At 41.5% G+C, this 27,302-nt stretch overlaps 1 protein-coding gene across 22 annotated transcripts in view; it reads right to left on the bottom strand.

The window, feature by feature from the left end:
• ttn.2 (titin, tandem duplicate 2) overlaps window positions 1-27,302 on the bottom strand; it is a 218,615-nt gene that overhangs the window by 182,441 nt on the left and 8,872 nt on the right. For 21 of the 22 annotated variants that reach the window (XM_026144404.1, XM_026144415.1, XM_026144413.1 and 18 more), the window contains exons 8-37: window positions 26,717-26,872; window positions 22,297-22,356; window positions 21,306-21,564; window positions 21,004-21,070; window positions 20,713-20,910; window positions 19,919-20,058; window positions 19,665-19,813; window positions 19,355-19,582; window positions 18,828-19,069; window positions 18,302-18,534; window positions 18,039-18,203; window positions 17,785-17,953; window positions 16,002-17,698; window positions 15,630-15,911; window positions 15,280-15,546; window positions 14,852-15,124; window positions 14,493-14,756; window positions 12,667-12,927; window positions 11,282-11,542; window positions 9,147-9,410; window positions 8,786-9,046; window positions 8,266-8,526; window positions 7,754-8,014; window positions 7,529-7,673; window positions 7,232-7,400; window positions 6,275-6,506; window positions 4,824-5,108; window positions 4,024-4,149; window positions 3,486-3,674; window positions 1,536-1,586 (exon numbers count right to left, since the gene is read on the bottom strand). In XM_026144404.1, coding sequence (XP_026000189.1) covers window positions 1,536-1,586; window positions 3,486-3,674; window positions 4,024-4,149; window positions 4,824-5,108; window positions 6,275-6,506; window positions 7,232-7,400; window positions 7,529-7,673; window positions 7,754-8,014; window positions 8,266-8,526; window positions 8,786-9,046; window positions 9,147-9,410; window positions 11,282-11,542; window positions 12,667-12,927; window positions 14,493-14,756; window positions 14,852-15,124; window positions 15,280-15,546; window positions 15,630-15,911; window positions 16,002-17,698; window positions 17,785-17,953; window positions 18,039-18,203; window positions 18,302-18,534; window positions 18,828-19,069; window positions 19,355-19,582; window positions 19,665-19,813; window positions 19,919-20,058; window positions 20,713-20,910; window positions 21,004-21,070; window positions 21,306-21,564; window positions 22,297-22,356; window positions 26,717-26,872 — 7,615 coding nt within the window. Of the gene's footprint in view, window positions 1-1,535; window positions 1,587-3,485; window positions 3,675-4,023; window positions 4,150-4,823; window positions 5,109-6,274; window positions 6,507-7,231; window positions 7,401-7,528; window positions 7,674-7,753; window positions 8,015-8,265; window positions 8,527-8,785; window positions 9,047-9,146; window positions 9,411-11,281; window positions 11,543-12,666; window positions 12,928-14,492; window positions 14,757-14,851; window positions 15,125-15,279; window positions 15,547-15,629; window positions 15,912-16,001; window positions 17,699-17,784; window positions 17,954-18,038; window positions 18,204-18,301; window positions 18,535-18,827; window positions 19,070-19,354; window positions 19,583-19,664; window positions 19,814-19,918; window positions 20,059-20,712; window positions 20,911-21,003; window positions 21,071-21,305; window positions 21,565-22,296; window positions 22,357-22,655; window positions 22,896-23,411; window positions 23,526-23,616; window positions 23,962-26,716; window positions 26,873-27,302 lie in introns of those variants that run through there. The other variant, XM_026144408.1, reaches the window with a different exon arrangement.

The raw sequence follows: 27,302 nt of genomic DNA, 5'->3' as shown, positions 1-27,302 counted from the left end.
CACCATGAATAACTAGACTGGTAGTGTGAACATGCATTTTGCTGTCAGTGTAGATCCTGCGTCTATGCTCTTTAGGTATAGATCTGTTATTATGAAACCAGAGGATAGTAGGAGGAGGGCAGGCAATCAGTTTACATTTGAACTCTGCTGCCTCCCCTTCTAAGATGGACTGAAACTTAAGTTTCTTTGTGAAAGATGGTTTCATGTTTTCTGTCCATGAGCTGATGGATGAAGTCCTGCTGGAGCAACGATTGGCTGACACCAGGCCATGATCTATGAAATCCTCAGTGTCGGAGAAGGCTCCTCTAAGCTGCCAAGTGGCAGTGAGTTCTGTGCTGCAATGCACAGTTTCTTCTTTTCTTTGAGGACAGAACAGTTCTGCAAACAGAAATGGACAACTGTCAGACCAACACAGCTTCCAGGGATAAAAACTGAAAAAAGGACTTGAATGAATCATTAATGGAAATATTAAATGCATGCAAGGACTCACAATGCCATAAGAAAATTCACTCACCATATTTGTTCGAATAAACGCAAGACTTGATTCTTTTTATTAGAAACCTGCAGGAAGTTTTGATCCTTCGTCTGTGGAAATTTCTTCAAAACATATATTATTTTGTTGTGATTAAAGAAGCATATTTTCAAGATGGACTGCTACCGTTTGCGTGTTTTAGTTCTTGAAACTTGTTTTATGCTAGAATATTTCTTACCTGACTTGCAGACAGAAGAATAAACGCCCTTTCTAATCCTTAAACTTAAACAGGGAATGAAAGATGCACACGTATGAGATGCAGAACTCTCTAAAAACAAATATTATATTCCAAAATTAACCAATGAAGCAGCAGAATTTGGTGAGACGGCGTTTATTCGAACTAATATAGGTTTACTGGGGTTATTTAGAAAGCAAACCACAGGAATCACATTCCACTATCTGCAAGCCAGGCTAAGAAATATTTTGCAGGAGGAAGGTATCAGTTCCAGATTCGGCAATCCTCCATGTCTTTAAAAAATACAGACCCGCGTTTTTCTGGGAAGAAAATCAGATGAACTTTCATGCCAAAGATAAATAAACTTTTGAATGCAAACTGCTCAAGTTCAACAAATTCTCACCTGAGGGAAACCACACAACATTATCAAAGTAAGACCAGATGGAATATGAAAGATAATTTAGAAAGTGTTTATACATATATATATATATATATATATATATACATATATATATATATATAAAGATGTCATGCAACTGTGGAGGGTCAAAGTTCATCCTGAAATATAGAAATGATGATAAAAGCATGGACGCATGACAAGTACGATCCAACACAAAGCATCCACTCATGTAGCGGTTATCACTTTGCTCTCACAAACAATTTATCTGCTTCAGTGAGCCACAGCTTGGAGTTATCCAGTGACAGACTACTTTCAAATCAAAATTCAGTTGAGAGAAATCTGCTCCAGCTGTAGTTTTTCCACTCCAGCCATGATGGAGCAATGCTCTCGCTCTAATATGTGGTGAAAAGTTAACTTTATGACCTTACCTTTGACTTCCAGCTCAGTCTTGGTTTCAGCCTGCTCTCTCACGTGAGTCACTGTGAAGAAAGCCATGACATTTATTCCCTTTTCATCAACACACTGATCCGAACATGGGCAGATGTAGACACACATTTCTTTCACATATAATGTACATTTACATGTGTACTGACAGTTTTCTACCCCTCTTAATGTCTTTCCCTACAGAAAGTATTGCTTCCATATCTTTATTCTGAGCAGGTCTCAGAGTGTTTGGATAATTTTCTATTTTTTTCTTTTCTGTTTTTAATACTGCAGTGCGCTCAAACACACTCAAATAAATGTAAGTCTTACTGTAGCTGCCTTGAAGCAAATTCACATTCTGTATCTGAAAATGAGTCAGGTTACTAACTTCTGTCAGTTCCTGTTTTGAGGCTTTTTTGTTAAATTTTTCTGATTGAAAAATAATTTCAGAGAATCAAACCCACTAGTAACTAATGTGACAGTGAATGTTGCACCTCAGTTCAGGACATCCTCTCAAGCTTTGCTTGGAGCTAATTAGGACGGGTTACCTTCTTCGTTTATGGTGAGTGTGGCTGAGCACCTGGCCTGTTCAGCAGTATTAGCAGTCTTACAGGAGTACTGGCCAAATCATCCACTACGACGAGAGTGTTTTCATCAGACAGTGTTTTCATTCTTGTTAGGCTAAACCGAGTGTTGGTTGTGGAACCAGCTTATTTCTGATTTTGGCATGCTAGCTACACACAGATAAAAGTGGGCCTCCCCCCATGTGGCACTGTACAGCTTGTGATTGGTTGGATGAAATTGGCTTTTGGCAAATTGAAGGTATCTTTAGGTGAGTGATGTTGGTGGTGGCTGATCTGTCCCACGTTTGCTTTTTCCCTGAAATAACGCATGTTCATTGGCTCAGTGTACTTTGTTCTATTTACATCCCAGTAAGCACCATTTGTGTGATCTGTCAGGAGCTGGGAATAAGGGAATATCTTCTGTCCTTTCACAGCATAACAAAAACTACAAACTAAACTAACTAACTACAAAAATACTCAAAACAACCAAAACTACTTGGACCAGAGCAAATGATCCCTCACTATCATGGCTGAGCGTCCCCACTAGCATTTCAAATCACTAAACTGAAAGTGACTGAGGGCTCATGAGGTCATATTTCAGTAAAGAAAGCGTGGATAAAAACTTTGACACAGAACTCAGGTGAAAAAGGAAAAGGTATACACAATGATATTTACTTGTTTGTATTTTTATGAAAGATTGTTCCCTGAGCCTTGGTCACCTTTCATTGCATTCCTATATAACTATAAAACACATTGCAATGGGAGTAATTTTACAAAGTTAATTCTACATGATTAATAAACACTTCCAACACAAAAGCCCACATTTTTCTCATTTTTATTATTATTCATTTTATGATCCTCCAATGCCACCATAGGCAGTACGATGGGTTCTTTCCGGGTACTCCAGCTTCCTCCCACAGTCCAAAGTGATGCAATTAGTAGTGATAGGTTAATTGGTAACTCTAAATTGTGAACACCTCTAAAGGTATGAATGTGAGTGTGGATGGTTGTCTGTCTCTATGTGCTAGCCCTGCAACAGACTCGCGATCTGTCCAGGGTGTGCCCTTCCTTAGACAGCTGGGATGGGCTCCAGCCGATGGATGGATGAATGCCATCATTACACAGGCAGATTTTTCCCCTTTTTCCTTTGCCCACTGTTGTTGCTGTTGAGATTCACTTTAATGTATAACTTAATCCTAACCTCAAAGAACAAGTTCTGAAAACTGAATGTGCAGGATTTGTTATCGCCAGACAGCACAACACCAAATCATAATCTACAGATTCAGTGAGAGTGTGTTGATCTGAAACCAGCACTGCTGTGAGCTTCTGTTAGTGACACTTCAATTGTCTCAGAGTAAGAAAAGCAGCCTTTCTTTTTAGTAATAAACTCACCGTCTAATGTAAGAGTTGCAGAGCAGGACACCGTCCCTCCATTGTTTGTGGCCATGCAGGTATACTCGCCCTCGTCCTCTGGATAAACCCTGGAGATCTCCAGCTGACAGCTGTCATCAAACTGAGATATCCTGAAGAATTCGGACTGTTTGATTTCCTTTTTCTTGTGGAACCAGCTTATCTTCACATCTTGATGGTTGACAAAGGAAAAAGCACGGCTTGTGTAAATATACTGCAGTAAATTTGCACTGTGGGTCAACAGCAAGAGTAAATAAGTCAGAAGGTGGTTAATTAGTCGCGTGCCATAATCAAGTTTCAGTGAAGTCCCAATGGCTTCAAGAGAAGACCAAAGGACACACTACTACTGAAACTTATGCGTAGGTAGGAAATTCCATTCACAGGAAGTGGCCACAGGTTTGAATAAAGTTTCAACTTAAAATTCTGTGCAGCGTAACTACCAGGAACTGAGCAATACCATCACTTTGTTTCAGTATTAAAAAAATCACAGCATCACTCAATAAGAAATTGTATTTTTTACCATCTCCACGGACTTTGCACTGGAAGCAAGCTGGTGCGCCCTCGCAGGCTGAAGTGCTGGCCATGGGTGAGATGATGACAGGGGGAGCAACAGTGGCGGGGGAGTCTGGAGAAACCACCTCTGAAACTGCAACACAAGAACCTGAATCAGTACAGATACAGCCACTTACAATGTCTGCCTGGACCCTGGCAGGGCAATGGTGGGTCCTCGGCCAATCCTTGACTGGTCTCCTTGACGGTTGCTATATTGCCGCCTGTGACGTGGACGACACAACTATGAGTAGTAACGCCCTTAATGAGCAATCAGTGGTAAAAGCATGTGTATCCACCAGGGGGAGCAGTGTGGAGGCTCCCTGCAGGCTTGCACTGCATATTCATACACTTTCTAATTAGCTGGTTGGTTAGCGATGCAAAAACTCCACACGCTGTCAGGTAAGAACACTCTTATACAAATAGTCTTCTTCTTTATCTTTTCCAAAACTTTAGGAAAACTTTTGTCTTTTCGTATTTTAGTGCTTGTTGTTCTGCTGCCCTACATCATTTGCATTATATTGAAGCTATCATCACCTCTTAATGATCACGTTGAATTAATAATAAAGTGCAACTTAAAAATATGCAGAAGTCATTTCCACCTTCTGGTACGATCTGACCTATTTCTGGTGGAGAGTTGTGTCCATGAAAACTGTGATGTTGGGCTAATGGCGAGAGCATGCACTCTACTCAGGAAAAAATGCCGATTTCAGCAGAAACCAACAATCTGTTTTATACAAAACTGACTATCAAGTCACATCCATGTCTCACCTTCAACATTGAGTGTTGCAGTGCTTGTGGCAGTGCCATACTCGTTCTTGGCCTCACAGGTGTAGACAGCAGCGTCTTCAGGAAAGACCTCGATGAGCAGCAGTGTGTGCTCGTTGCCATCGTGCAGGAACTTGCACTTGAAGCCAGCGGAGAGAGCCTGGGAGTTTTTGTACCAGAAGACCTGAGGCTGGGGAACACCGCTCACCTGGACTGAGAAGCGAGCTGGTTTTCCAGCCTCCACCGACTGGGGCTCCATGTGGCGAAGGATCTGAGGAGGCTCGGGGACTGAACGAGGCAGAATATTTTAGAGGTAAAGTTTAACTGGAATATACGGATATTCTTGCTCCATCCTCTCATGTCACTTCCCCTGTATTAAGTTCATGTGTGTCTATGTATTTGGTCACCATATTTCACTTCCTGTGTTATTTGGATTCTTTGTCCTCTGTGCCTTGCTTTTAGTTTTCTCATCATCCATTTCTTTTCAGCTGTGTTTTGCTTTCATCACATCTCCACTTTCCTGATTGCTGTTCTCTGTGGGTGGATTTAATTTTCCCTTTTGTGCTTCATGTTTTGTTTCCTGGACCTTTTGTGATGTAATATGAATTGCTTTCTTGTGTCCATCCTTCCGTGTCTGCATTTAGGCCTGCTAGAACCTTCAGCTGCATGTACAGCGGTCCCTCGTTTATCGCGGGAGTTACGTTCTAAAAATAACCTGCGATAGGCGAAAGTAGCCAACTTTATTTTTTACAATTAACATAGATGTTTTAAGGCTGTCAAACCCCTCACTACACACTTAATACACTTTTCTCTCTTATTTAAATACTCTCAAAGTTCAGGCCTTGTAGAAAAATAAGTCCAGTATTACAGAATGAAACCAAAGGGACCTGCAGGTGACGACGTTTTCAGCGTTGTTGTGTTTGTTGGGGAGAAAACTTCACGTCAGAGTCACGCTGCTAGCAATCGAAGATTTATGTAAATTTGACAAGCTGAACGCATTCTGTACTGTACAGGAGACACAACACGAGATTAATTGACAATGCGCTGTAAAAAACCCAAAAAACTAAATTGCACCAAAAAAAATCTGCGAAACCGCGAAAGGCGAACCACGTTATAGCGAGGGAGCGCTGTATATACTTGAGCTTGTACATATACGTTTAACCCTGTGATTAGAGAAAAGTCCTAAAAAAATTCAAACCCAGTTCTAATTTTATTTAAATCATTAAAAATATATGCTGAACAGACATTTTACCCTTAAAAATAGCAGCTCAAAGAAATAATTATAAAGCCAAAATGGTGAGAATGATGAGTGTATGTAACCTTCAAAGCACAATTGTATCACTGATGAGAAAGTTTGAAATAAATGGCCTTTTTAGAAACAAACAAGAAACAACCAGTTTTTATGTGTTCATACTGTACATCATTCTTTCTGTGTGACGTCACGCTGGACTTACTGTTTATTCGAAGCTGCATGGTGCTTCTATTTTTGCCAGCGATGAAGGTGTACTCCCCAGCATCACTCCTGTAGGTCTCTGAGATGGTGAGGCGATGCAGCTTCCTGATGGTCACGTAGTTAAATCGTTCTTCCATCGAGAACTGGATCTCCACACCGTTCTTCAGCCAGTGACCCTCCACATCTTCTTCATTCACTTCAAACTCAAAGGTTGCACGGTGTTTCTCCAGAACCTAGGAGGGGATAGTGAAATATTTACATTTCTATCTCTGTTCAATTCAATTGAGTTTTATTTATATAGCGCCAACTCACAACAACTGTCGCCTCAAGGTGCTTTATATTGTAAGGTAGACCCTACAATAATAGAGTTAAGGCCCTATTTTCTGTTGAAAATGTCAGTAAATACAATCACCAAGCACCCAAAATTCTACTATTTAAGTTGCTTTTTAAAATGTGAGTGCAGTAAAACATGCTGTGGGGGACTGACAAACCTGAGCGGGTCATATGTAAACATTAATAGTTATTTTTTATTTTTATGGCCAATCGTCACTGCTTCCACAGAGAGAACAGAATAATATCTAAATATTTACACACTGTTTCTAGTGTATCTTTATGCCTTATTACTTTAAGGCATATTTCTAAATAAGAAATAAAAGAGAAATAAAAATGTTAATGTCAGGTTCAGTATCTGTAAACTTCGCCCGTGTCTTTCCAAGCTAAAACATATAGATGCACCAAACTGACACTAACTTCTCTGCGTAACGCCTGTGGTTGTGAAACAGAGCAGCTTTGGTTGCAAAAGTTAACTTAGGATTAAAATAAGATGAAACTCATTGCAATTAAATAAATGAACAGTCTTAAAAAACAGCGAATCACCTTTAATCCTCAAACTGTGATTACCTGAAAGACAGAAGTTTTATTCTGAAACATCAGTAAATGAACTTTAAAACCACTTCACCGTAATTTCCCGCTCAGGAGGTTCCGAGATCCGAATGTCGCGACCCTCCACTGTGAGCCGGGCCTTGGAGACGCTTGATCCAGCTACCACTGAATATTCCCCAGCATCAGACATTCGAACCGTCTGGATCATGAGGCGGTGAACATACTTCTCTGCTGTCACAGTATACCTTTGGATTCAAGGCAGAAGATATCCAACTCACAATTAACCTCTAAAAGCTTTCATTGTCCAAAGGAGACGCTGGGAATAGTGATTTTCAGATTAAGTGTGGCCAAACTTTGACGAGCACTGACAGACCTTTCCTCAGACATGTCCATCTCCTGACCGTCCTTCATCCACATCACCTGGATGTTTGGCTCAGAAACCTCACACTCAAAAATCGCCTTCTTCTTCTCTGTGATCTTTATGTCCTTGATCTTCTTGGTGAATTCAATCACACGAGCTGAAAGAACAACATTTTCAGAGACGTTTCGTAGCATTTCTCACCTCTACAGACTGTAAACGTGCTCAGCACCAGGTTACCTTCGACAAAGAGATTAGCAGTGGTGGCAGCAGAGCCGGCCACAAACTTGTACTCTCCTCCGTCTCCAAAGTGAACGTTTCGGATGGTGAGGGAGTGCGTAAGCTGCCGACTGCGGACCTGGCACCTGTCCGACGACTTCATTTCCACGCCGTTCTTCAGCCATTTGTACGTGATGCCTTCATAGTTGACGGTGACCTCAAAGGTGATAGTGTCTCTCTCTTGGGCATTCAGGTCCTTCAGCATGGAGGTGATCAGAACCGCTGGAGGACGAAATTTGAGGGAAATACAAAAAGACACATTCACTGTGTTTGCTTTTGAAGAATTTCAGCTATTACTGTATGCAGTTATTCAGATATGCAGCTCAAATATATAGCGAGAATTCTGAAACTTTAAAGCTTAAAATATGTTAAATTAGGTGATTATATAATTTAGAAATTATTTTAACCCCCCTTTTGAGTCTCATTCTGATACAGTATTTTCATATCACGTTGTGGGAGGTCAGAATTCTTACGGTTGACGGTGAGTGTTGCAGACACTTGGTCGTTGCCACAAATGAAGGTGTACTCTGCAGAGTCGTCCCTGCTGGTGTTCATGATCTTCAGCTGATGGAGTTTTCCCTGAACCACAATCCTGAACTTGTCACTCATCTCAATCTCCACTCCGTTCTTCAGCCAGGTGGACGGCACATTGAAGTGGGAGACTTCACACTCGAATGTGGCCACTTGAGTCTCTGGTACCTCCACACTTTTCATGGGTTTAGTGACCAGCAGAGCTGCATGTAGTAAATCAGGTCACAAGACATGGATAACAAAAGATTAGACAAATATTCTTCTCGTCTCAAACACCATAAACATTCTTTATATTCTTCAGTAAGTGGATGGACTGCTTTTCACTCTACCTGCAATCTGTGCTTAAGTGTTTTTGATCTAACATTCATACTCTGATGGATGTGTCAGAGAGCAGCTTGGAGTTACTATCTTGCGATCTAAATGCAAGACTTCACATGCAGTTTGTCTTATAGTGCTACATACCCTCCACGGTGAGTACAGCACTGCACTGCAAGTGTCCAACCACAGCCACGTACTCTCCTGCATCGCTGCTGTCCAGATTCTTCAGGATCAGTTTGTGTGCTTTCCTCTCAGACAGAATCTTGCACTTCTCACTTGACTTCAGCTCCAAACCTTTAAACATCCACCTAACAGGGATGTTGTCATGTGAGAGGCTCATCTCAAAGGAAGCTGTGCCATCCAACAGAGACGTCGCATCTTTTATCTTCTTCACAATTTTGATTTCTGCAGGAAAAAAGTAGCAGATAAACCACTCATGTGATATGATGATACCTGACAACATTGTGCACAATTCTTGGTTATGCTGATAAAATCTGACACTTACTCTCTACGTTGAGTCTGGCATTGGCAGAAAGTTTTCCAAGTTTGAAGGAGTAAACAGACTCGTCCTGTATGTTGCAGTCCTTGACCTTCAGCGTTTGGACCATGCCACTGGAGACGATCTCGTACTTTTCGCTGTTTTGCAGTTCCACCCCGTTCTTAATCCACTGGGATCCTTTCACATCGGGGTGTGTGAGCTCCAGTGTGAACACTGCTTCCTGGGTCTCCGTCACGGTCTGGTTCCTCAGAGTTTTCTTGATCTTCACTCCTGCATATAAATATAAAGCTCTGCTAACTTTAATGTATACACACGGAGGTGATTCGTTAGTTTTGGAAGCATTTTAGTTCTGTCAGGAGAGGTGGGACAGACAGAGACTGAAGTCCCCCCGGCTTACCTCTCATCACATCTGAGAGTACAAGTTCTTAACATCCAGCCTCTTATGTTAAAAGTGATGCAGAGCGCTAAATGGAGTCTATCTGTATGTGCTTTTACTCATAAATCATCTTTTTTTTTAATCAAACATACAATAGAGATATAAGTCTAATTAATATGAGGAATGAAACTTATTCTAATGTGCAGATATTATCCAGCTTCATCCTTGGCACATTGGTGTCACACATGATTGTATGATACATAAAGTATGTTGCAAGTGTTAAACACAGATTAACATGAGGGGATTTTGCTGGTGGTTAATCGTGTTTCGCTTCCTAATAGTGATCAGAATATAATCAGGTATAAATTTAACCAACATACAAATAAGAAAATATAATCTATAATAATGATTCTAGGTGCAGGCCTCTCACTGAGTGTGTGTGTGGAGATGACCTCAGAGGCTGTGGGTGTGTGTGGGTGTGGAGGATGGGAGGGGGAAGTGAGCCACTAATCTAAAAGAACGTCTGATTTTAATGTGCAGGATTTAATAAAAGAAATCATATTGAGTATAATGGGACAAATGAACAGAGTCATGAAGAGAAAAAGTGAGAAAATGAATGTGTTAGGACAGATGAGGTGGCAGTAATGGTGGATGGATGTCACAGCCACTGTTATTGAGGTGAAATTATAGCAAGTAACACCAGAGGAACAACCAATGCCGACACTGTGGGCTCACTAATTGGATTTAGGATTTTTGACTTTTTCTCTACTTATTTTTGCCGTTTGAGATTATAAATCCAAGAGGATTGAGATTTCCATTGTTTCTGAATGGGATGCAACTTCCATGAACTTGGCTCTATTTCTATTGGACAATATCCACACAGAGATGAGTGTGTCTGTGGCCATTCTCTCCTCAGACCATCTCCTCTCAAAGATTCTAATAAAATCAGCATTAACTCAGAATCAGTTAATTAGGTAAGAATAATTCAAGTAATTTGATTCTGTAATAATTATTCTAATTTACTTTGGCTTTTGCTTTAATAAAATACGTTGTATTCAAAAAGTTTCATTTGTGAACCTTTTTAAACTTTCGTGAAACAGTAAATGTAAAAACCTGAGGATGAATCCATATTAGTATAAATAGCTCCTATTATTCTTAGATTTACAAGCTGCTAAGTTACTGAGGGCTCCCATTTTTTTTTGTTTGTTTGTTTTAAATGAGAGGAGCCATGGTAGTTAGTACTTATAGAGGGATAGTTATTACTGGATGAATCCCCTCACCCATACGCTCCATCTAAGATCTGCTCCGCCTTCTGGGTAAAACTCATAGGATCAGAGATTAGGATTAATCCCGACTTCCAGTACTGGTCCCATGGATCGACCGTACAAATATAACACTTATTATAGTTACTAGAGCTATAATATGTATAATAACTACTGCAAATATTGTGATAGTGAGTCTGTCTGAAACTATCATAAAAGTTTAAACAAACATTTACCAAGTCATTATTTTTTGCGACAAATGAACAGGACATTCCCAGATAACCTTTAGAGCTGTATATAACAGACAGAATCTTTCAGTTTTCAGCACTCACTTTGCATTTTTCCCACAAAATGTTAATTTTTAAATTTTCTTTCAATAACTACTTTTATTTTGATTGTCGTATTTAATTTACCTCAGTATGTTCCCGGTAAATGTCCTGTTTTATTTATCTTGGTTATGTGAACACCATGTGTGTGTGTGGTAGTGGGAAGCTAGTACTTACCCTCCACCCTGAGATTAGCTGTAGTTTTGGAGTTGGCCACCTGGTAGGTATACTCTCCGACATCCTGTGGCCTGGTAATGTTGATGATGAGGCGCCTGATGGCTCCGTTCACCTCACTCACCACATTCTCATTGAAGTCAATGGGCTGGCCCTCCTTAAGCCACTTGCCCTCAGCATTGGCATTTGCAACTTCACACTCAAGCTCAGCAGTCTGAGACTCCGCCACTGTCACATCCTGCAGGGGCCGTGTAATGGCTCCACCTAATGGTAGCAGAAAGTAACATTTCTGTCTCACTTCTGACCACATGTCCTAATCACAGAAACAGCAAATGCCAACACACACAATCTTCTGTCATAATAAAAAAACAGCTGCTTTAAAATAATCCACGTTTTTGTCAAAGATGGGTATGGGTAGGTATAAATGTCAGCAAAATGTGAAATGTGTACCAACAATTAAGTAACAAATTATCATCTAGTGTGTGGATTTCCCTTATCTGAAGTGGCAGGTCAAGGAGCAGCAGTCTGAGAAGAGACCAAACCTTCTTCTTCCCACCCACTTCCTCCATCCAAGGTTGCACCAAGTAATTCCCAGGCCAGCCAAGAGACATAATCCCTCCAGCATGTCTCGTGTCTACCCTTCCTCACCCAGGAAACATCAGATGCACGAACCACCTTACCTGGCTCCATTCTATGTGGAATGAATCCCTCTCAGATAACTGAGCTCCTATATCTAAGCCTGAGCACAGCGATCCTTCAGAGAAAACTAATTTCTGTGCCTTGTTGTTAAGATCTCATTCTTTTGATCATTACCCAGAGCGTGTGACCATAGAACAGAGTAGGGACGTAGATCAACCAGTTTATCAACATCTTTGCTTTTACACCCACCTCTCTCTTCATCACAATGGAGGGTTACAGTGTCCAAATCGCTGTAGTCGCTGCACTAATCCATCAATCCCCTACTTCCCTCTCCTATCACTCTGAACAAGCCCAGGATTCTTAAATTCCTCCACAAAAACTCATCTCTGGCCCAGAAGCAAGCAAGCAATGGATACCCCATGTTCTCGAATGCCTTCTCCTAATCCACAAAACACTTGTAGAATATGCTTGAATATTCTTGAGAGGATAGAAAACTTGTCCAGCTCTTTACGTTGAGGAATACAACCACGTTGTTCATCTTCAATCTGAGGTTCAACTAACTGATGTATTCCCTTCTCCAGTAATCTGGCATTGATCCTCCCAGGGAGGCTGAGGAGTGCGATCTTTCTTGAAGATGGGCACTACCACCCCAATGTGCCAGTGAGTCTTTTTTAAAATCAGTGATTGTGTAAATGATTTCATCTGAGTAAAACACACAATATCCATAATATCTTAAAAGTTAGACATACCAGAGACAGTAAGCTTGGCACTAGATGTCTTTTCACCAGCATGAAACATGTACTGGCCCTCCTCATCTTTCATGGCGTCAATGACTGTCAGAGAGTGAGCCTTTCCCTTTGACTCAATCTTGGATTTGGGTCCAGGTTTGATTTGCTGGTTCCTGAATGTCCAGACTGAGTCAATTCCAGGGTGAGAGACTTCAACATTAAACGTCACATTCTGGGACTCTGAACACACTTTGTCCTCCATGTGTTTCACAATGTGTACCTCTGTAAAAATGAAATGGTTAGAGTATGAAAGTGAGACTGGAACCTAAAAACAGTATCACGCTGAAAGTACAATGCTGTGAAAAAGTATTTGCCCCCTCCATGATTTTTTTGTATATATTTTTCTCACACTAATATTTTCAGTCAGCAAAATTTACACTAAGTTTAGACCAAATGATAATTTAATTCTTTAAGGAAAAAAGGTGCCTGAACTAACATGGCTTTATGTGAAAAAGTAATTGCCCCGCTTGTTAAATCATTAATTAACTGATTAGCCACATATTTTGGAAAGCCGAGTTCAATAGTCACACCCAGAGCTAATTACCAACAGACCTGTTGACTAGGGATGGGTACCGGTATCCGGTGCCATTATGGCACTGGTTCTGACATAAACGGTAGTAACCAGACCGAAAAGCACACATTTCGGTGCTTTATTTTTCCTGAGATGTGATACACTTTAGATTCTAGCCAATCATTTTACGTTTCCGAGGATAGTAGGCGGGCCCAGGTACGTACGTTCTTTTAGAGCAGAGCTACAGATTAAAAATGCCCAAGGCGAAGCGGTCAAAAGTCTGGCTGTACTTCATAGCAAAAGATGCAAACTCAGCAGCAACAAGTGCTTTAAGCTGATACTGTGATACTGTCAAAGGAGGTAACACCAAGAATCTGACGACGAACCTGGCGACGTATAGCATTTTGTTAAAAGCCGAGAAATGCGCCGTATTTGATAGCTTGCTAAACATGAGAGGTTTTTGGACAAAGTGTGTGTTCTCCATTCTTTAAGCACCGGTTCAAGCACCGTTTCAAAAGTACCGGTTTGGTACTGGTATCGTATAAAACCTAAACGATACCCATCCCTACTGTTTACAGACTCCAAAAAGGCACTGATTACTCTTCCAGGAGGTCACAAAAGAACCCAAAACAACCTCTAAAGAACTTCAACCTTTTACAGCCACAGTTAAAGTCAGTGTTCATGATTTAACAATAAGAAACATAAGTGCAAATATGGCATCCAAGGGAGACGTTGACTACAAAAGACACAGTTGACCAAAAGGCAAAAAACATTACAATGATTATACACCCACACGGTGATCTGAAGCACTTTAGCAAATCCACCTTTAAACTGGTCAAAAAACAAAATAAAGGTTCAGGAGTCAGTCAAATCCAGTTAAAATCTGGACTGGGATCCTGTTGTGATGCTTTGGCGTGACTTTAAACAGACCGTTTATGTTCAAAAACCCTCCAATGTGGCAGAGTTAAAACAATTCTACAAAGACGGCAGACAACATTCATACACAGTGATGTGGAAGATTCAATGTTTCATTGCAGTTCTTCCTGCCAAGAGTGGCCTTACCAGTTATTTGGTTAGGATAGGCCAGATGGGTTTGGATAGCTTTTTGCCTTAACAGATAAAATCGTCATTTAAAAACTTTAAACATTTTTGCCTTTACTTGGGTTATAATATTAAAATGTGTTTAATGATCTGAAATATTTAAATATGAGATATATGAAAAACAAAATCCAGAAGGTGACATATACTTTTTCACTGCACTAAAAATCTTTCTTACCTTCAACCGTCAGGCTACAGCTGGTGTCAACCTTGCCAACAACTAGTTTATAGTGACCCTGATCAGATGCAAAGGTTCTGGTGAAGACCAGCCGCTGCTTTGCTCCCTTTGCCACCATTTGGATTCGGTCACTGGGTGTCAACAGTTTGTCATTATGGTACCATTTGACAGAGCTGATGTCCTGGGCAGAGATCTTAGCCTCCAGGACAGCCTTTGTGCCTTCAATAGAGGATACATCCTTCAGTGGCACTACAATGTCAATAGCTGTAAGAAAGAGCAACAAGATGACAGTCAAAAGTCACAATTTTTTTTAACAAAATATTTTTAAGTTTATATTCAAACCCAATTCTAACTCTTACTTTGAACACTGAGTTTGCCTGAGGTGGAGATGTCCTGGGCAGGAACCACAAAAGAGTACAAGGCAGCATCTTCTGTGCTGATATTCTCCACCAGCAGCTTGTGAACCATCTTGTCAATGACAATGTGGATACGTTCCGAGGCAGAAATGGCCTGGCCGTTCTTCATCCAGGTTCCCTCAACATTCTCTTGGGAAAACCTGACCTCCAGCTGAGCAATATCACCCTCACAGACTATCAGATCAGTCAGGGGCTGCATCAGTGTCACTGGACGCACTGAAGGCAGAGGTAAAAACATGCAATCAGACAATTACCCACAATGTTTTTCAACAGGTTAAAGTTGTGAAACAACAGAACGCTGTTGAAATACACTGATGAAAATTCTCTTGTTTGCCAGCAGCAGTAACATGCACTTCACATTTTAAGCTTACGTTTCATTTTTAGTGAGGCACTGGTCTTCAGATCACCGCATATAAAGGTGTATTTTCCCTGGTCCTCTTTCCTGACATCCTTGACAGACAAAGTGTGTCTTCCTCGACGTGACGATATGATGTATTTATTGCTGGGTGAGAGAACTTTGTCTCCAAAGAGCCAGCTGCCCTCAGCATCTTCACGAGATAACTCGACCTCAAACTCGCCAGCATAGGATTCTGGTACCTCAATGTTCTCCATTTGTTTGATGAGCTCGAGAGCAGCACCTGGATACAGAACAACATACCGAACCATTTTTATGTAATTTACAGGAACAGGACAGTTCCGGTGGATATTCTAGATAAATTACCTTCCACGTGAAGCCTTGCACTCGTTCTTATGTTCTCATCATCTGCAATCACACAGGTGTATTCTGCGTCATCCCTCATTTCAATCATTAGCACAGATAGGAAGTGGACTTTTCTGTCAGAGTGCATTCTGTATTTGTCTCCTGAGAAGATCTCCGTGTTGTTCTTAAACCATTTGACTCTGACGAAGGGTTCATTGGTTTCACACTCAAAGGTCACCATGGTATCCTTCTCCTTGGCACTCGTATCCTCCAAGTTTTGGGTAAAGGTAACTGCTGTCTTGGCTGCAACAGCGAAATGAAGAAGACAAAAACAAATCAAGACAAAGAAAATTTAGCATGGCGCAGAAATGATTTTAGATGAACTTGCTTTACCTTGTACAAGCAGGAAGGCATGACTTGAGGACTCCCCAGCAATATTAATGGCCTTAACCATGATGCTAGCAGAATCTTGTGTTTCGACATCTCTTATGACCAATTCACATACATTGTCCTCAGGCCAGTACCAGTAAATACGGTCAGACTTTTCCAGCTGAATGCCATTCTTGAACCACTGACACTCAGGTTCTGGTCTACCAACTACTCTGACTCTGAAACGAACCTCATCCATTGGAGCAACAGTCTTGCTTGCAATGCGTTCCAGGATCTTGGGTGCTTCCATGCTGGGAGAGAGCAGGACCCGTTCAGGTTTTATTGTGGGGATAGTGAGTTTACCCTCTTCCTCCATCCTCTTCCTTTCAGCTTCTTCTTTCTCTTTCATATGATGGAGCAGCTCCTCTTTAGTCTTCTTCAATAGGTCTTCATAAGAGTCATCCCTCTTGCGAGACTTAAGCTCTACAGCCGAGATAGACTCATAGAAACCCTCCTCTGTTCTGCGCTTGAACTTGCTCTTCAGTTCTTCAGACTCCTCTGAAGTTTTCTCATGAAGAATTCTCTGTGTCTTACGCAGCTTAACCACTTCCCTGTCTTGTGAAGCCTCACTAGGTCGGTCCATCTTCACAATATCAAATCCAATCTTGCCAGGCTCGTGTGTAGCCTCTGCAAGTTTTGGTTCTGGTGCACGACGCAGGACAGTTCTAAAGTCTTCCCTCTGCTGGATCTCTAGCTTTACTGTGTGCTCAGCTGTTCCTAAAGGATTGTCAGCAACCACCCTAACCTCTCCTGAGTCATAGGACTTGATGTCAACAATCTCTAAATAGTAAATACCATCATAACGGAGTCTATATCTCTTGCTTTTGCGGATAAGTTGTCCGTTGAGGTACCAATTAACCTTTGGTGCTGGATAACCAGTTACTCTGCAGCGGAATCGTGCAATGTTGCCTTCCAGCACTCTTGCTGGTTCAGGAAGCAAGACAATATCAGGTTTTGTCTTTTCAGATTCTTCATCAGCGCCGACTCCTGCAGGTCCTCCCTCATGAGCCATGCGCTCAATCTCATCCATCCTATATGCTCCCTTCCTGCCTTCAGGAAGTTGTGTTTCCTCAACAAGTCCCTTCTCATCCTTGACAATCAGGGTGGCTGAGGTCTGGTCAACTCCACATTTGTTTGTGGCTCTGCAAGTAATAACACCACTGTCCCTAGCATAAGCAACTTCATAATCAAGGCTGCAGTATCCAAATTCATTGACCATATGCAACCTATTAGCAGCAGCCAGAGGTTTGCCATCATGCAGCCACTCCACTACCATATTGGGGTCACCAATAGGAGTGAGTCTACACTCAAAATGGGCTGGTCCAAAACACTTCATTCTGATAGATGTCAACTTCTTCTTGAATTGTGGTTTCTGTTGCTTCTCCTTGTCATAAAGATCACCCTCCTCCCACTGCTCTTGGCCGTATCGCAAATGAAGCGGCTCCAACTCGGGTGCTGCAATCTCTTTAGCTTTGTAGGTTCCTCTAGGAATAATGAGCTTCCTCTCGGTTTGAGGGGCAGCAAAGTCCACCTCAACATTGACTCTGCAACGAGTGGTGTCTCTACCAGCCTTGTTGATGGCTGTAGCAGTGTACCAGGCGCTGTCTGAGCCTGAAGCAGATGGAATCTGGAATTTGGCTTCTCCTTTGGTGCCATCAATCCTGAAAAAGTAAAAGGTCACATATACTGAAGAAAGCACTTTTATACTGCACTGAAAACAAAATATAAAATACTAGATATTACATACTTTATCTGTGGATGCTTGTGTGGGGTGATGATGTCACTGTTTTTCAGCCACACAATGTCTGGCAGGGGGTTTCCAATGGCTTTGACAGCCAACTCAACCAGAGTGCCCTGCTTTACAGTGATGTTTTTCAGCTTTTCAACAAATTGAGGACGTGCCAGGGTTTCTTGAGCTATAGATAGCAAAAAACAACACAATGTCTAACAATATGATCTTTTGGTTAACTAAAAAGTTCAAGAGTGCTATATATCACTCACCATCAACAGTAAGAGTTACATTGAGAGATGCCCGTCCAGCTCTATTCTGAGCAACAACCGTCCACTCTCCAGAGTCTTGTGGTAGGGCTGGGACAATGATCAGGGACTGAGTACCATCCTCTTTAATCACTATCTTGTGTGTGTTATCATTGATCACTTGTTGTCCTGGGAAAAGAAGGGCAAAATGAGTTGACTGAGAGGCTGAATCAGAAAACAAAGGTAGACATCAAGAAATTTTTCTCTGCTACCTTTTCTGTTCTTACCATTGTGGAACCAGTATGTGTCAGGCATTGGCCTGCCAACAACTTTCAAATCAAATCGGGCAGTTTGCCCCTCAGAACATTTTATTGAGGAGGGCTTCATGACAAATACAGGTTTGTATAGTCTTTCAAGCTGAGCCTCATCTGTTTCGTCAAATCGACGGGCAGGAGACTGGCGAGGAGATCGGCTGGAAGAACGCCCTGGGGAGCGGCTCAGAGAACGAGGAGATGTCGATCTGAGAAAAAAGCAGTGTCGTCATTTGACATGGCTGCAGTTAAACAAAACAAATTTTAATGTAAAACATGCAGTGGATAGAAGCTTTGAAAGCTTTCAACCTGATATTGTGTGCTTATTAAAAGTGTGTGTATTATTAGTGTATTATTAAAGCACCACTATTATTCTGCTAGTCACCAATATTGTCTGCCTTTTTTAAAAGCTAAGCTATAAGCCAAAACATCCAACGTCCAGTTCTCATGGCGATATGTGATTTTCTTAATTTCTTTTTTAATTGTGCCATCATTAGATTACCTTATCCTCTGTACTGCTGGCTGTGGTGTGTATCTCTGCGGCGTTACAGCTTCGGATGGCTCCACATAAAGCTTTCCAGAGCTGACTGCATTTCCCTTCATGTTTGTGGCAAAAGCAGTGTACACGCCTTCATCCTCTGGCAGCACCACAGGCAGACGAAGACTGGCTCGCCCATCTTGAAGAACTTCAATTTGGTAACGCGCACTGGGCCTGATGCGCTGGCCATCTTTGTACCAGGCAATCTGGCACAAGATGACAGTAGATCAACAAAGCTGGCTAAACGCTATAAAACTGTGAGAGTGCGATGACTCGACAGAAAGCATGAAACATAGCTGTTTGTTGTACTGTCAGATTTAAATGTTTCTCTTTACAGCAACGCTGGAATGGTATTTACAAAATAATAAATAAAGGCCAAAAACCTATATTTCTTGGCAAACCAAATTATTTATTATAAAGCATCACTCTGATATACCCAACTTTGGTTGGATGAGTGAAAGTTGTTTCACTATATGAATGTGTCTCAATACCTTTGGCAGTGGTTTTCCAACCATCTTGCAGTGGAAAGTGACTCCCACTCCCTCCATGATCCTGTAGTTTTTCACTGGTGTGTCAAAGGCTGGCTGCACTGCCTCCTCATCTGCTATAGTCACTACCAGCTCTCCGTCCTCTGCCACAAGCTCTCTGTAAGTAATTGTCATGATACACAGTTCGATCTTCTGTATTATCCTCTCCTCAAAGGCTGAAATGAGGAATTCCTGCAAAAATGATGGACATTAATTATGAACCGTAGATTGAGATCTGTTATCACAGCACTGCAAATGTTTATAGCACAAGTACCGTTTCTGAGACAAAGCTCATCGGGGTTATTGTCCTCCTCTGTTCCAATTCATACTGACTCACGACCACGGAGGGTTCCTGAACCACTGACGTAGTCACTTCAGTTTTATATGTTACATCGTGCTGCTTCATATGTGCTTCATATTCCTCTGTAAACACAGATACGGATACGCAGATAAAGCCAGACACATCTTTTCAAAGTGATTTTTAAAGAAAGTTTAAAACTGCAAAAAACAAAAAAAGGATGCTAGTACCTTCCTCCAACAGGCTGGTGGAAGCTGAAGCTTCTCCGTGGGGATTTTTAGCAAAGATGGAGTATTCTCCGGCATCGTCAGCAAAGGTCATCGAGATCTCCAGTTTACATTCTCCAGTTTCCTTGTAGGCAACTTTGTATCTGATAAGAAAACCAAAACAAGCTAGTGCTTCATCGTCACAGCATGATTTCAAGGCTCAATAACAAATTGTTCTACCTTAATATTTGGTTTGTCACTGCCATTACTTACAAAGTAAAGTGGATTTTTATTTAAAAAAATAAAAAAACGATATGTTAGAGAGTGTACAACGTACAAAAGACAATGATAGCTAGCTCCAGTTAAGCAAATCCACAAAAAACATTGGCCGGTGATGTAAATATGTCTTTTCAAAGACACTAACCTGCTTTGCAATGACATGGTCATCAGAGGACCACTGTTAAAAGGACCTCATAAAGAAAATATCTGAACTGCTAAACACACGTAAGTTACCTACATGTTAATAAAGATCATTATCACAGTTGTGGTAATTTTTAAGGTCTGATCTAAAACATTAAAAATATTGCAAACATTACAAAACAGCTGACTCATAACGGAGCAGGACTATAACTGTTCCTGTTTGTTCCACAGATAGGAGATGAAATCAAAGAGATCAAATACTTATTTCACTCAGTGACATGCAAATCAATAGATTTCTGGTTGATATCTGTCTCTGTTCATTTCTTTGCAAGTCAGCAAACTCAGATATTCAGCAGGGGATCCATTTTTTCCTGTATGTATTTTATAATCTGTATCACCTGTATCCAGTGGTAAGCAGTACGCCATTCTTCTTCCAGATAATGTGAGGTCTTGGATTTCCTCCAACCTGGCATTCAAACACAACACTTCCTCCCTCCACTAGCTTCTGCACAGTGGGTTTCTTGATGAAGAACGGAGCTGCAGGTTCTCCTGCGCTCAACTCTGTCACTGTCTGCAGCTTTGTTTCAGCTGCAACACTGAAGAGGAGCAATAGCTTTATCAATTCTGCAGCTTTGGATTCTTACATGACAATAAATCTGCAAAGAATGAATCTGACTTTTACAACTCACGTTTTTTCTTGTGTGATTGCAATTTCTGTGACAGCTGTTTCCTCTCTGCTTTCGATTTCTTCTGAAACTACAAGAGAAAGTGAAAGTCAAATTAGTTTGTATAAAACTTGATGATCTGTAGTTTAACATGTTTTAGCATGTCCACAACTTGGACATTTGACTCTGTTGTGTTCATCAATTTTCAAGTGTACCAGGTGACCGCAGGCTCGTGCAAAAATCCAGTTGTTTTTCTCCTCTACAGTAAATTCATTTCCATACAAGCTTGTCAGCTTTACTTTGGCTTATCATTCCAGTATAGATACCTTTCACAAGCAGGTAGCAGGAGGTGCTCACAGTTCCTGCTTCATTGGTGGCAGTGCAGGTAAACCGGCCACTGTCTTCAGCAAATGCCTCACGAATAATCAGCCTGGCAAATCCGTGCTCGTAGCTGATCTGGAAGTCAATGGAGCTCTCGATCTTGTAGTCCTCCCTGAACCAGATTATGACCGGGGAAGGGTGACTGCTGATTTTGCACTCCAAGGTCACTGACTCACCTTCGGTCACAGTCAGGTTCTTCAGTCCCTGAAATAGTCATAAAGAAGTTTATAGGATGTACGGCGATTTTACATCACATTTATATTCTGAAGACAAAAAGGCCTACTAGGAGTAAATAGTGATCAGAATACGCTCTTTAACTCACACGTTAAAATGTCCTCGTCTTGTAATATTGTCAAAATTAAACACATGCTGGAAACTAGTTCATGCATTTGTTACTTCTTGGCCAGACTAATGTAATTCCTTATCAGGCTGTTGTATAAGCTCTGTTAAATGGTTAAAAATCGATCCTACATGCTGTAGCGAGAGTACTAAGGGAGAGAAAGAACGATCATATTTCTATAATATTATGTTGTGAATTGTTTTCATGTTCTCGTACATTATTGGGTTCACTTAGCAAAAAATGTAAAAATATATTATTCCTTACATTGAATGTAAAATAGATACATTTGAATCACAAACTGTAATTATGTAGTATTACTATGAAAACTGATGACAGGAAGAGCTTTAAATGTTGCTACCTTCAGTGGCTGTTATGAAGTCAGATGCAGCACTTTGTGAAAGGATCAGTTATCTTTTAAAGTTTTCACTACAAAACATGTTACCTTACATTCATTGGGTCTTTCCTTTTGATAAAGTGTATGTTTAGGGCTGGATCAGGTTTTCTCTCTGATATTTAAGGTACATTCTTGCCAACTAGCTCTTTATAAATAAGCTGAATTTAATTGGAAACAGGAAGCAGATAGGAAAAGTACTCACAGCAATAAGAGTGGGTGGAACAACAGGCTCCTGGGATCTTGTGGGCACTGCAGCCACCTCCTGCAGAAACCAACAAGACAACTTAAAAAATTGTCCCCCAAAAAACAAAGTATGGGGTTCTGTTAGAATAAAGGGAGAAAACAGGTTAGAGTAGACAAAAAACCATATAAAGAGGACAGAGGGATGAAGGTGAAGCAGCAAAGACAGGAATAAGAGGAGGAGGATTCTTCATGAGGCAGGGGAAAGGCAGCATATCAGTTGCTGCTGCGTTAAGATAGGTAGAAGAACTCAGGTGAACATCCACACAGGATTAAGTTGAGGAACGATAGGAATGATAGCAGTGAGGACATCAGACCAACCTGAGGCTCCCATTCCTCAAATTCTTCCTCACTAAACGCATAAGCGCCTCTGCTGTCAAGTTGAGTCTTATATCGCACATCTCTGAACGGTGGTGGGAAGGGCTCAGGTATCACATGAACCTCCACCGCCGCCTGTCGAGACGGACTGGGAGATTTGACTGGCTTGATGATCTTTCTGGGGGTTGAAGGGGAGGATAGCTCTTTGTGCAGTGTAGCGATGGCAGAGCCAGCAAGGGACACCTGATCAGCCAATGAGAACAGCATTAACCATCACACACAGATAGTGAGTCCAAATTCTGCTGGGGATTAGTGAGCAAGAGACACTGAAGCTAAACAGGAAATCTAAACCAGCTAAAAACGGACTAAAACTGAAACAGGTTGAGAAACAGCAACTGTTTCTTTGCTGTGACTGATTTAATCCGTGAGGTGGGATTATCTGATGATAGCTGATTTAGATGGTTTTTCCACGAGGTGACTGCTTCATCTATTCTACAGACTACTACTCTGAACCAAAACACAAAGTCATATCTAAGAAAAAAAAACAGTGTTACTATTGCTGTTATATAATAACCACAAGCTATAGCTAGTGGATGTTATGATGGGGTAGTCCTCAAAAGAAACAAATGCTGTGGTAGGATGGATGATACTGTGAGGACGGGATCAACGGGGATTAGACTGAAGGAAAACTGTATGTTAAGATGTTCACATTCAAATGAAGGTTTTGGGACGACGATGGCCTCAAGCTGTTCTTCTTACCTCATGTCTAGGTTCATGTTTAGGAACAGAAACTTTAGAAACTGTGAAATGTGGAACTGGGGGCTGGACGACACCAGTGTCCACACAGGAGAAGATTTCTGTTGTTCTCTGAATCTGGAGTAATCAACAGAGTGTGTTAGGATAGTTGATGCTCCATATCATTAAAATGAGACGTAAGTAACTGAATTCAGGGAACTCGTCCAACCTGAGAGACCTGGACTCTGTGCTGCTCTGCAGACACAGCAGGCTCAGTAGGAAGTGTTTTTGTTGCAATAACTTGTTTCTCTGCAGTTGCTGCCGCCTGTTGCTTTATCCTCAACTCCACATCCTCCTCTTCCTCTTTCCGAACACCCTCCCCATGCACAGGCTTGAGGACACGAGCAAGGTCAACAGCGGCCACCACTGTAGCCACTGCCTCAGCCTTTTTTTCTCCCTCATCCTGAAGACACAACAAGCAGCACACACATCTCAGAGAAGACAATGCTCCACCAAAAGCCTTAAGGACTGAAAAAAACACGACAAATAAAGCATCCATAAAGTCACGCAACACAGAAGTGAAATATCACGCAGTCTTCTATCCAAGATTCACAACTTGAGGTTCAGTATCTTGTCCAAGGATACTTGGCATGCAGATCGGAGCAGCCATGGATCAACTCATCATCCTTCCAGTTATTAGATGAGCTGCTCTACCATCCTGATCTGCAGTCACCTGATGAATTAAATGCATAAGGTGGCTGTGGGAAGACACAAACCCAGGAACTCGAGCCCTCAGTATGTGGGTCATTTTCTCAACAATGTGACCAAACACTCTCTCTTTATCCTGAGCCAAAAACTTCTTATCTAAATGATGCAGTGCTGGCTATTTTAATAATTGTGATTTGTACAGCACTTTGTGATTTTTTTGCCTGTAAAAAGTGCTCTATAAATAAACTTTTCTTATTTACTAGAATGTCAATAAACCTGCTGTGTATGGTTAAAATGGGACCTTCCTTTTTTCTCTTATCATTGCTGACTAGTGCAGCGCACTAGTGCAGTATATATGTGTGTGAATGTGTGGATGACTGAATGTGGTGTAAAGCACTTTGGGGTCCTTAGGGACTAAGTAAAGCGCTACACAAATACAGGCCATTTACCATTTACTTAACGGCTACCCTGAGGTACCCCTGAGCAAGGTACCGTCCCTACACACTGCTCCCCGGGCGCCTGCTTAGTGGGCTGCCCACTGCTTCACTGAGTGAATGGGTCAAATGCAGAGAAAAACAAGTAATTTCCCCATGGGGATCAATAAAGTATCCATTATTATTATTATTATTATTATTATTTATGCCTACAAACTCAATTCTAAAAGATCTCACAGAAACGTCTTGTTTGCAAACTGATTTAGAATTTTTCAGCCACACCTTCTTAAAAAGAGCTTTGTTTTTTCTTTGGATTGAACATACAGTGGGGCAAAAAAGTATTTAGTCAGCCACCGATTGTGCAAGTTCCCCCTCCTAAAATGATGACAGAGGTCAGTAATTTGCACCAGAGGTACACTTCAACTGTGAGAGACAGAATGTGAAAAAAAAATCCATGAATCCACATGGTAGGATTTGTAAAGAATTTATTGGTAAATCAGGGTGGCAAATAAGTATTTGGTCAATAACAAAAATACAACTCAATACTTTGTAACATAACCTTTGTTGGCAATAACAGAGGTCAAACGTTTACTATAGGTCTTTACCAGGTTTGCACACACAGTAGCTGGTATTTTGGCCCATTCCTCCATGCAGATCTTCTCGAGAGCAGTGATGTTTTGGGGCTGTCGCCGAGCAACACGGACTTTCAACTCCCGCCACAGATTTTCTATGGGGTTGAGGTCTGGAGACTGGCTAGGCCACTCCAGGACTTTCAAATGCTTCTTACGGAGCCACTCCTTTGTTGCCCGGGCGGTGTGTTTTGGATCATTGTCATGTTGGAAGACCCAGCCTCGTTTCATCTTCAAAGTTCTCACTGATGGAAGGAGGTTTTGGCTCAAAATCTCACGATACATGGCCCCATTCATTCTGTCCTTAACACGGATCAGTCGTCCTGTCCCCTTGGCAGAAAAACAGCCCCATAGCATGATGTTTCCACCCCCATGCTTCACAGTAGGTATGGTGTTCTTGGGATGCAACTCAGTATTCTTCTTCCTCCAAACACGACGAGTTGAGTTTATACCAAAAAGTTCTACTTTGGTTTCATCTGACCACATGACATTCTCCCAATCCTCTGCTGTATCATCCATGTGCTCTCTGGCAAACTTCAGACGGGCCTGGACATGCACTGGCTTCAGCAGCGGAACACGTCTGGCACTGCGGGATTTGATTCCCTGCCGTTGTAGTGTGTTACTGATGGTGACCTTTGTTACTTTGGTCCCAGCTCTCTGCAGGTCATTCACCAGGTCCCCCCGTGTGGTTCTGGGATCTTTGCTCACCGTTCTCATGATCATTTTGACCCCACGGGATGAGATCTTGCGTGGAGCCCCAGATCGAGGGAGATTATCAGTGGTCTTGTATGTCTTCCATTTTCTGATGATTGCTCCCACAGTTGATTTTTTCACACCAAGCTGCTTGCCTATTGTAGATTCACTCTTCCCAGTCTGGTGCAGGTCTACAATACTTTTCCTGGTGTCCTTCGAAAGCTCTTTGGTCTTGGCCATGGTGGAGTTTGGAGTCTGACTGTTTGAGGCTGTGGACAGGTGTCTTTTATACAGATGATGAGCTCAAACAGGTGCCATTCATACAGGTAACGAGTGGGGGACAGAAAAGCTTCTTACAGAAGACGTTACAGGTCTGTGAGAGCCAGAGATTTTATTTTTCAAAACTGACCCTTTTGCTGCCCAGAGCTTGATTGTTACTGATATTATCTCTATGATGAGTTCAATTCGATAAATATGATTTTAAGGTTATGAGTGAATTCAAAACAGTAACAATGTCCTGAAGGAAGACTGGGTCAAAATGACAAAGAGTCACACTCTGGCAAACAGGATAATCACATTAGAAGCCACAGCTAATAACCAAGAAAGGACAACGTTGCATTAAAAGAAAAGAAAAGAAGAAGACAGAAAGAACAGAAAATAAATGCATGTTCACTTTGCATCCAATACATCGGCACAGCTGGGCCAACATGTTCACAACATAAAAGTTAGTGATGTCAGTTTAAAAAGCAAAATTAAAAACAGAGTATTTGTCCGTGTTCATTCTGCAGTCACAAACAAAACGCATGTCAGGTTGGATGTACTGATTGAGTTGAGTTAACCAGCATGCAGGCTGTACCACTCTCACCTCTCTGGTGGCAGCCACCTGCTGCTCCCAGTGCTTCTCCATGTGAAGCTGAGTGGTGCTGCTGACAGCGGTCATGCTTGCCATGCTGGTATAGCTCGCCTCAGTCGCGTAGTCTCCCTGTTTCCAGGGCGGCAGAACCTCTGCAGAGGTAGATACCTGCAAGTAGTCGATTGAGGTTACGCTTTATCTAACACACGTTCAAAAAATGAAGGTCTGCAGATTTTAACAGCAGTTGTTGTGTGTGTGCTTCGAGAGACAGATCAAAGCCACTTTATGAACCAGTTTTCAAACTTTATTCATTGTGTTTTATTTTTCCTCTGTATCCTGATGTTACATGTGATCTCCTGCAGATTTTCATGTTGCCTCTAAAAATTGTTATTACTATTGCCAAATGCTGTAATTTCAGTTACATCATATATACATATATACTTTCTAACAGTAACTTACACCCTGCATCTCTGCAGGAAGACAAGAACAACAATACCAGAGAAAACAGGACTGTTCCATCAGTGATCAATAATATTTGTACAAAAACTAGCTGGTATTCAAAATCAGAGTCACTAATTGTGTTGCTACCCCACACCTG

This window comes from Astatotilapia calliptera, chromosome 16, assembly GCF_900246225.1.
Source record: "Astatotilapia calliptera chromosome 16, fAstCal1.2, whole genome shotgun sequence".
Taxonomy (NCBI): Eukaryota; Metazoa; Chordata; class Actinopteri; order Cichliformes; family Cichlidae; genus Astatotilapia; species Astatotilapia calliptera.
This window is presented reverse-complemented; position numbering and strand designations above follow the sequence as displayed.